Source organism: Mus caroli, chromosome 7 (assembly GCF_900094665.2).
Source record: "Mus caroli chromosome 7, CAROLI_EIJ_v1.1, whole genome shotgun sequence".
NCBI lineage: Eukaryota > Metazoa > Chordata > Mammalia > Rodentia > Muridae > Mus > Mus caroli.
The window spans coordinates 28,603,951-28,614,384 of record NC_034576.1 but is presented as its reverse complement, the minus strand read 5'-3'; the positions used below and the strand labels follow the sequence as shown (position 1 = coordinate 28,614,384).

Sequence of the window (10,434 nt, the reverse complement as noted above, 5' to 3'; positions counted from 1 at the left end):
TCTCTCTCTCTCAGACTGGCCTCAAACTCAGAAATTCTCCTGCCTCTGCCTCCCCAGCTCTCTCTTTTTAAAGATTTATTTATTTATTGTATGTGAGTACACTGTAGCTGTAGCTATAGGTTATGAGCCTTCATGTAGTTGTTGGGAATTGAATTTTAGGACCTCTGCTCACTCCAGACTCACCAGAAGAGGGCATCAGATCTCATTATAGGTGGTTGTGAGCCACCATGTGGATGCTGAGATTTGAACTCAGGAAGAGCAGTCAGTGCTCTTACCCACTGAGCTATCTCGACAGCCCTTCAGCCTCCAATCTCTTAATCCCCTGGGATTGCAGAAGTACAACAGCATGCCTGGCTACATGGGTCAATGAGCCCCCAGACACCTCTGACCACCCTTTCTCTCTCTTGAGCAGCTCATCACACTTCGGGGCTCCATTCTCGAGGATGCCACTCCTACGGCCACCAAGCACGGGACAGGGCGGGGCCTACCCCTGAAGGATGCTCTGGAGTACGTCATCCCAGAGCTCAACATCCATTGCTTGCGTCTGGCTCTCAACACTCCCAAAGTCACAGAGCAGCTGCTGAAGCTCGATGAGCAAGGGGTAAGCCAAGGGCTGAGGAGCCCCCGCCTTCAGCCCCGCCTGTCTCCAACTCTACGTTTATGTTTCACAAGTAGCAAATTCACTACTAAGCTAGACTGAGCCTTCAGCACATTGTAAGGGCACCAAAAGCAGTGTCATAGAAACAGCCTGGGAATGAGATTGACACCACAAGGTTTCTGTGAGAGAGCGGGAGAGGGAACCTGCGCCAACGCAGGAACACAAACCCACTCACTGCCATCTGGCCTGTTCGTAGCCCCTGGCATTGCCTGCGGACTTCCAGATATGTGCAGACCCCGAGTAGCTGAGGTTTTGCTTTGGCACAGGCTCATCTCACGCCCAGTCGTCTCCTGTCGGAAGCCAGTCCCAGCTCCCAGCTCTGCCTTAAGAGTACCACAGACTGGCACAGCCGTATAAAGACAGATGACAAAGTGTGCACCTCCCTGCACTCGCTCGCTCGCTTCTCTGCGGCATGCCCGACACTGGTTCCTTCCCGGAAGGCTGTGTGCATTGAGTTCCCAAGTGGCCCCAGCAGCTCCTGGGCTTGGCCCTCAGGACTCCTCCCCACGCCCCATTCCCTGGACCCTCCTTGAACCTGCTCCACTCTTCCCCCACACAGCTGTGCCGCAAGCACAAGGTCGGCATCCTGTACTGCAAGGCGGGCCAGAGCTCAGAGGAGGAGATGTACAACAACGAGGAAGCCGGCCCTGCCTTCGAGGAGTTCCTGGACCTCTTGGGCGACAAAGTCTGTCTGAAGGGCTTCACCAAGTATGCCGCCCAGCTGGATGTCAAGAGTAAGTGGGGAGTACCTGGGAGGCAGCAGCAGCAGGCAGATCTCTGAGTCTGAGGTCATCCTAGTCTGCGTATTGAATTCCAGGTCAGCCAGGGCTACATAGCAAGGCCTTGTCTCAAAAAATAGATAGCTGATAATGGATGGACAGATAGATGGATGGATAGATAGATAAGTGTGTGTGTGGGGGGGGGCTCAGGTACTGCTTCAGGATGGAGCCTCCCTAGCAGGCCCTAGAGTCCACCTTCAATACCACCACCACCACCATCATCATAATCTGTTAAGTAGGGGCCACTGAGCTGTCAGGGAAACCACCCCTGCTTGTCTGCCTGACCAGCTCAGGTCTGGTGATGCCTACCCAGGTGAAGGTGCAGGCCAGTGGGAGGTCAGGGTGAACAGCACCCCTCTCGGGAATGCAGCAGGATGTGTTCTGGGGAGGTTGGAGGTCAGCCCTTGTGTGTGTCTCGGCGGTCGTGCTCCTAGGCATATGTTCTGCCACTGTGCCGTGGGCATCAGATGTGAAGCACAGCCTCCGGCACCTGGAGAGCACCCCAGAGGTCCACGGGACTGTGTGATATTTACAGAGCAGGGACGACGGTGAGGGCCACCTGTCACACAGAGCCTCAGGAGAATGTGTACGAAAGGACGCCTTTTAAGTGCCAAGCGTTTTAAAAGCATGCCAGGCTGGCGAGGTTTTGTTGGCTGACAGTAAACTCTGAAGACACTCAGGCATGGTGACTCATGCTACAATCCAGCACTCAGGAGGCTGAGCTGGGAAAGACTGCATTTGAGGCCAGCCTGGACTACATTGCTAGACTTTGCCTTTAAAAAAAATAATAATTATATAATGGGAGATTTCTTTTATATTTCTTTCATTTTTAAAGAGTGAATGTAAGTAAAAGCTTTGAGTTAAGATGGCCTGTGGGATATGCCAGGAAGCCAGAGGCTTAGGGATGGCAGTACTAACTGCTCTTTCTATCCCAGCGGACTCCACGGGGACCCACTCCCTCTACACGACGTACCAGGACTACGAGATCATGTTCCACGTCTCCACCCTGCTCCCTTACACTCCCAACAACAGGCAGCAGGTCAGTGGTCCCCAGCTGGGGCACAGTTAGTCCCAAAGCTTTCACTCTTCTCAAGACTGGTGGCCATCAGCCAGGCCATCTGCCCAGGGATGGCTCTCCTGGGGTGGTCCTGGGAATCAGGTGGAGGTCTCGGAGACGCTCTGTACCACACTCATTTCCCTGGGAGTTCTAGATGGCGCTTATGCGATTCGATGCCCGTCTGGTACCACATCCTCCTGCCGGTGCTCGCCACTCTGCTTACCAGCTGACCCATCATCTCCTTGCAGCAGTCTCTTGACTCTTCACCGGTTTTAAGAGTGAGGGAAATAGACGAGTCAACAGAATTTACCTCAAACTCAAACCGAATTGGCAAAAGCAAAACTGGTTTTAGGTATGGCTGGATCGTGAGGTTCACACAGTCTGAAGAGTGCTCACCTCTGGCCAGATGACAGTGACGCACACTTTAATCCCCGTGCTCAGGAGCCAGAGGCAGGCGGGTCTCTAGAATTCGAGGACAGACTGGTCCACAGAACTTGTTCAAGTTCCAGGACAGTGCAGACAATCAGAAAAGGAGAGTCCTCACCCTCCGCTGTTCTTTAGTGGCTCCATTCACAGGTCTTAGCGATGGCAGAGATGCGCCCCACAGTCAGTGCTCTCGTCCCACCATTCAGCCACACAGAGGAAAGCGACTGGGCCTGAATGAAATACGTGGCCATCCTGGAAAGGGCGAATGGTTTAGGGGCCAGGTGCTGGGAGATAACAGCAGGCCAACTGAGCCAGCAGGACAGTGGGGCTACTTTCTGGTGGGTAGGAACCCAGAGTGCCAAGAATTTAGAACATAGGTTTATGGTTTTGTTTTGTTGTTGTTGTTGTTTGTTTTGGGGGGGTTGTTGTTTTGGTTTTGGTTTTTTTCATTTGTTAGGAAAGATCACAATATAGTTTCAGTAGGCCAAAACTAGTCAAAATACAGACCATTTCCTAAGGATATCCTAATAACACACTCTCAAGAGCATTGGCATCAGAATTAAACATAAGTTTGAGCTCTTTGCCTCCTGCTTGCTGTGTGAGCTCAGGACAGTGACGGCACCTCTCTAGGCCACAGGTCCTTCCTCCACACATGGGCAGCATGGTCCTGATAGATGCTGCATGGGTACTAGAAAAAGATACTTGCTTCCATACGCAGGCCCTGAGCACCAGGCAGCCAATACTTTTAGGAAGCAGGAGCCTGTCCCTGCGTACCAGGGACTGCAGAAAACTTGTCCTGCAAATTCAAAATCAAAAGCAAGTTGGGTTCCCACCCTTTTGCCTTCATTCTTATAGGACAGAAGGCAGGTCACTTTTAGCTTCTCTAAACCAAGTTTTCCCATCCTTGGGAAAAGCAGTCAAATAAGTCACTGCCACTCAGGGTTTGGGGGAGGTTCAGCAAGGTCACGAATTTAAGATATGACTGGGAGGTAGGCCTCATTTGGGGTCAGCCACAGGAAGCAATCCTTGTAACTTCATCTGTACAGTACAGTTCAGATGCATAAAAAACGAGAGAGCTAACAGGCCCAGGGCTGGAGTGACAACTCAGAGCTCAAGAGCACTGGCTGCTGTTCCAAAAAACCCAGGTTCAATTCACAGCATCTAGGTGGTGTCATACAACTGTCTAACTCCAGTCCCAGGGAATCTGATACCCTCTCCTGGCCTCTGAGGGCACTTGGCACACACATAGTATACAGACGTGCATGCAGGCAAAACACACTTGCACATAAAAATAAAAAAATTAAAAATCTTTGGTGCTATACTTGGCAGCACATGCCTTTAATCCCAACACTGGAGTCACAGAGGCAGGTGAATGGATCTCTGCTAGTTCTAGACTGTGGTCGACTTCAGGACTTCCAGAATAGTCAGAGCTACATAGATGTTCCTGTTTCAGAATAAGCAAACGAAAAAGAACTAGCAGGCTGGATAAAGTAGTTCAAGCAGGAGATTGCCCAGTTTGGTGGTTTCAGGCCAGTCTGGGCAATTTAGGAAAGCTGTCTCAAATTAAATAGTTAAGAACAAAACAGAACTCAGCTGTGGTGGCCAGCTCCCTTTGTTGGATCATGCTCAGCTGTTTACTGAGTCTGGGTCCTAGCCTGGGCTGTGTGAGACCTGTCTTCCCCGCCCTCCAAAAAAGAACAAAAGGTGTGGGGGATGTCAGCTGTAGTCTTGGCGAATAAAGAAGATACCGTGAAGACACCCATTCTGGAGATGGAAGCAGGGAGCATGGCTCCCAGGAGTGCAGGAGAGAGAGAGCCTCCTAGCATGGGCCCTACCTGTGCATCCTGGTCAGATTCTGCCATTGTCCATGTGGCCTGCGCAGATCCAAGGTCTCCCACATGGGTCCTCCTGCAGTAAATATGATTTGCCAAGCACTCCACTTTGTCAAGATCTTTGCTAGGAACTAAGGGATTGATACAGGCGACAGTCAAAACAATGTCCCATTTTCTCATCACTGACAACCTGAATGGGAAGAGATAAATGAGGAACAGGGAGGGAGAGCCTCTGTGTGCAAAATGTGGGCATAAATATCAGATAAGGAATAGGAAAAGGCAAAGAAAGGCATGCTGGGGCAGGGCAGATCTCAGAGATTTGCTGTGGGTGACAGAAATCCCTCCAAGGAGGAAGGAGCAGCAGGGACAGCCATTCCCACTGTTTGCAAGAGGAAGGCTTTCCTGGAATGTTTGAAGAGCATCCGGGCAGGTGTGGGAGGAGAACAGGCAGTGTCAGAGGCTGGGGGGGTCCCATGTGGGGCCTTCTAGGCTTTGTCCATTCCTCTTGAGTGAGGAGCCAGAAGGGCTCTGAGCTTCCAGGGACTAGGCCTGACTCCGGTGCTCACATGCGCCCTCTGGTGGAAGTGGGCATGGGGAGCCAGCAAGGCAGTCTGGGTAGGATTCTTAGAGCTGACCTGTGACCCTTCCCTCCTCCCTCTCTGCTTCCAGCTGCTGAGGAAGAGGCACATAGGGAATGACATCGTGACGATCATCTTCCAGGAGCCCGGCGCCTTACCTTTCACCCCTAAGAACATCCGCTCGCACTTCCAGCACGTCTTCATCATCGTCCGAGTCCACAACCCCTGCACTGAGAATGTCTGCTATAGGTACGGCTGCCAGCATCCCGGCCACCACAGCCAGGCCCTGAGAGGCTGAGGAGAATGTACCTAGTCACAGGTCCCACCTCACCTCATTTCCTGGCTCCCTGCTTCCCATCAGGGCCTATATTTTTGGAACTCTCTGAGTAATGGGAAACGGCCTCATCCTGGCTCACGCTCGTCTGTGCCGGCTCTTGGGCACCTCACAGGAAGGCTCAGCCGGGTGTTGAGCCTGAAGGGAGCTTCACCTTCTGGCGGCACTCAGTTTAACATCTTCCCTGCTATAGAGGGAAAAACATCGATCGGGCTGGGGTTGTAGCTCAGTTCACAGAAAGCTGACCTAGCATGCACAGAGCCCTCAGTTTGGTGCCCAGTGTAATGTAAACCAAGCACGGTGGTGCATTCCTATAATTCCAGTGTTTGGAAGGGGGAGGCAGGAGATTCTCAGCCATATATCAAGTTTAAGGCCAACTGAACTACTGGAGACCCTGTCTCAGTGAGGGCAAGAGAGAAAGCAAGCAGCCACACATCACTGGGGTATGAGCAGAAACTCGGTGGAGGCAGGCCCTCTGGCCTGGCTGCAGTCGGGTTACCCTGGGAGCTCAGTGCCTGGCCTGGTGAGAACAGAGAGCTACAGGGGTGATGACCTAGAAGCAGACCCCAGGGACCACCTACGTGGAGGCCCTGCTTGTAGGTATTGTTGAAGAGGGGACAAAGTGTCACTATGTAGCCCAGGCTGTCTTCCAACTCTAAATCCTCCAGACTGAGTGTCAGGGTGACAGGCATGTTGGATTGAGGGTTTTAGTTTCCACATAGACATGTAACCCAGGTCTCACACCTGTTCTTTACCCCCTGCAACAGCAGGGCTTCCCCACGTTAGTGGCTGTCCCCAGAAGATAAAGGGGAAGGCCTTGGAGACTAGGAGCAGGATAGAGCTGGATCCTCTGAAGCACCGACCCAGCAACCCAGGCCCAGACTGTGGGGACTGGAGCAGGTATACTGCTTCCCATTGTTTGAACATGGTGTAAAATCCAGAGACTCCAGCAGGGTGGGCGTGCAGCTGCATCGGCCCCCTGCCCAGCCGTCCTCACCGAGAGGGCTACTTCTATGTCTCTAGTCCATGTAGTAGTCCACGTGTCAGCACAGGTGCTGGCTGGCTAGAGCCTCTGCTGTAGAGCCTAGGGGCTTCCACTCAGCAGTCTCCGAGGTCTTTGCGTTCCAGATCCGTGACAGTTTCCCATTGTCCTCCAAGGACAGGCATTTGGGACAGTTTGCTAGCGCCTGCACTGAGTCACCTTGAGTCTGTACCCATTGCAGCCGCCATCAAATCAAGCAGGGAGCTGCCTAGGAAATGGTTGCAGTGGAAGTGGGGGAGTGAGGGCCCTTGCCTATGTACACTGGTAGCCTTGGTCTTGTTAGAGCTGGCAGTTTTTAATAGTTGGAACAGCATGCAACTGATGTGAGCTGCTGTGTGGGACGCATTGCCCAGTGACTGCCGGGGACCAGCACCATCAGTCATTGCCCTGGCCCAAGGCCACCCCCCCCCCCTTGTTACTGGAACATACTGTCACAGTTGCAGGATGCTGGCTGGCACCTTAGACTCTGAACTGTTCCTGTGCACCTGAGAGGTAGCCCGGGTAACAGAGGACAGATGCTCACACGTGCCAGAGAAGAGGAAGCAGCCTGCTTGTGCCTCAGAGGTCAGCAGGAAGATTGAGGTAGCCAGGTGGCCCTTCTCCCCTCCCTCCTCAGTCCTTTTTACTTTGGCAGGGGAGTGGCACAGGATGGGGGATCAAGTGCAGGCCATGTCCATGCCAGGCAAGACTTCACCACTGAACCATTGTTGTGTTTTATTTCTGGGTCTTGGTTTGTATTGTTTCTGTAGACACTTTCACATGGCCATGCTGGTCTCAGACTGGCCTCAAACCCATAGTCATCCTCCTGCCTCAGCTTCCTATGTACTGGAATTATAAACCTGAGCCACCATGATCAGCTTAATATGTCCAAGCACCCCTGCGTCAGAATTTCTCTGGGGCTTGGGGCTACAGTGGATTGGTTGTTTGGTGTGCATGTGTGTATGCGTTGTCTCCTGGACCAGGCCTCTTTCATACTAGGCAAGTGCTATACCTCTGACCTATATATAGCCCTAGCCACACCCTTGGCTTTTTTGAGACAGAGTTTTGCTTTCTAGCACAAGCTAGCCTGCAATTCAACTATATAGCCCAGGCTGGCCTCAAACATGTGGTCCTCCTGCTTCAGCGACCCGAATGTAAGGAATATAGGGATCTGCCACTGCACTCAGTGCTCCTCCCCATATCTGTACCTTGTATCTCCAGTAGCCTGCTCCCACCTCCCACCTGTCCCGACGAGCTCAGGCTTGGTCCCCAGGGTGACTTCTTCTGGCACACAGCCCTTCACGGGCTTTTTGGGTTTGGTGGTGGTGGTGGTTTACAATTTAATTTTAAAAGACTTTTATTGTGCAATATTTTAAACATTCTGAAAAGAGCAGAAAATAATGGGACAGACACCCATGTGCCCCACCAGCAGACTTAGCAGATGTTAGCATTTTGCCTTCCTTGCTTCACTGTCTTCCTCTTTTCTGGATTTTTAAAGAAAGTGTTAGTGATTACACCCTTGCCAATCCCGAGTCACCCACTCTCTGGGCAGACCTACCCTCAGTGCCTCCCCCAGCTGTGAGAAGAATAGGGAGGCCAGCCTGCCCCACCCTCGCACCGTACTCATGGGCCATGGGTCATATAGCCGAAGCTGGCCACAAACTCTGGGTTCAAAAGATGGCTCTTGCTTCTTTCTCCTCCTCACAAGTGGCAGAATCACGGGCATGAGCCACCATGTCCAGCTAACACACCAGAGGACCTTGGAGGCCTGGGGATCCCCACTACAGGCACCACAAAAACAATAGTTGAATTAATAATTGCACATGTCCTGGAAGCTCCTGCTGAGCTCTAGTGGATCAGGAGGCCTGATGGCCACACATATTCTTGTTCTTGTCTTTTGTCATTTCTTAATGGCCACCAGCATCTTTCCTCTTACCAGTGATTCCCATTGGCCAAACTCACTTAGAAGCCTGAGCCTGTGGAACCCCAGGTATAGCGAGACCTTCCTTCTCCCAGACCGTGATGGATGAGAAGTGTGAGACACCTCCGGGGCCATGTGTGACATGTCCCTGTCACCTGAGCCCTGACCCTGGGCTTGCCTCCTTCTGCATGTACTTTTCCACCTGGGCTGTCCCACATGCTGTTCCTTCTGTCTGCAGTGTCTTCCCCCAGTCTGGGGTCTTAGCGTTTGCTCCCTCAGCCCCACCCTCCTCCCCCACCCCCAGACGCTACTGTCCAAAGCAGGAGCTCTGTCCTGCCCTGGCCCACTACTCTGTCTTTGTCAGTGTCTGTTCCTATGTGTGCTCAGTCAGCAGTTGTAGAAAGACCAGAATCGCTGTATCCACAAAGCTGAGAGGAGCATCCAGGAAGCCCCTGTCAAACAGATGGGTGAATGTCACACCGTTCCCTATCGAGATGCGGGAGGATACTGTAAAGGCCAACCAAATGCCTACAGGCATTGTACTGTGTTTGAGTTGCACAGGGCATTGTGTAATCTGTAGTCTACTTATTTATTTTACTTACTCTTTTGAGAAGGGGTCTCACGAACCCCAGGTTGGCCTCCAGCACGCTATTCAGCCAAGGATGACCTTGAATTCCTGAGCCTCCTGGGTTTTGCCACCACACTAGCTCCAGGCTTTAAAAAATCTTTGTTGATATTATTTGCAAAGTATATTAGTATCAAGTAAGTATTAAAAAAAAAAAAACAACTAAATTGCACACACGTATTCCACAGCCAGCTAGCCTGACACTGATGGTACGCAGCAGAAACAGCAGCTCTGACCTCTGCCTTAGACCAGCGGCTCTCAGCCTTCCTAATGCTGCGACCCTTTAATACAGCTCCTCATGTTGTGGTGACCCCAAACTATAAAATTATTTCACTGCTACTTCCTAACTATAATTTTGCTACTGTTATGAATTATGTTATGTACCCTCTGTAAAAAGAGTCATTCACTACCTCACCACCACCACCCTGCCAAGGGATCACAACCCACAGGCTAAGACCCTTCCCTTTGAGTCAGCTTCTGTCCAAGCCTGTCCTCACCCTCTTAGGAGCAGTTGGCTCTCCCTGGGGCCTAGCCATCCCATTGCAGCTCAGGAGAATAGAGTACAGGCCCCTCCATCCCTCCGTGACTCCTATACTCACACAGTTGAAGCCCTCATTGTAAAGGCATTGCCCAAACTGAATCACATGATCAGTGGAAAAGGGCTGTAAGCTTGCATCTGACTGGGACATTAGAGAGGACAGACAGTTGGGTTGTTTTTTTTTTCTCCCAAACTGTAATCTGATTCATAGTTTATGTAAAACAAGAGTAAATGAAGTCCGGCGCCTGTAGCTGTCATCCCAGCACTCAGGAAGTTGAGATGGTGTGTCTCAAGTTCAAGGTCAACTGGGCTTCATAATGAGACCGTCTCAGAAAACCAAGCATGGCTGAAGATGCAGCTCTGTGGTAAATCTCTTGTTCTGTATGTGTAAGCCCCAGGTCTGAGCTGCAACACTGTGTGTGTGTGTGTGTGTGTGTGTGTGTGTTATAATATATTAAAACATGTTCTTTTATTTCCAGTCTAATTCACTAGCAATTTATTAATTAGCTATATACTTCATTCATAAAAGAATGGGCTGGGGTATGGCTCAGTAGCAGAACACTTGCCTAGCTATATGGTTCCATTTCCAGCAGGGCGGACAGGAGGGAGACAAAAACTTCTTTCTTTCTTTCTTTCTTTCTTTCTTTCTTTCTTTCTTTCTTTCT

General features: G+C 51.2%; 2 protein-coding genes across 2 annotated transcripts in view; both read left to right on the top strand.

The window, feature by feature from the left end:
- Window positions 1–10,434, top strand: part of Catsperg (cation channel sperm associated auxiliary subunit gamma) — a 545,789-nt gene that overhangs the window by 338,030 nt on the left and 197,325 nt on the right. The window lies entirely within an intron of this gene.
- The window catches only part of Sipa1l3 (signal induced proliferation associated 1 like 3), a 185,673-nt gene that overhangs the window by 118,489 nt on the left and 56,750 nt on the right, over window positions 1–10,434 (top strand). The window contains exons 5-8 of the mRNA XM_029479233.1: window positions 413–601; window positions 1,218–1,392; window positions 2,373–2,476; window positions 5,422–5,613. Of these exons, the coding sequence (XP_029335093.1) occupies window positions 413–601; window positions 1,218–1,392; window positions 2,373–2,476; window positions 5,422–5,613 (660 nt within the window). The remainder of the gene's footprint in view (window positions 1–412; window positions 602–1,217; window positions 1,393–2,372; window positions 2,477–5,421; window positions 5,614–10,434) is intronic.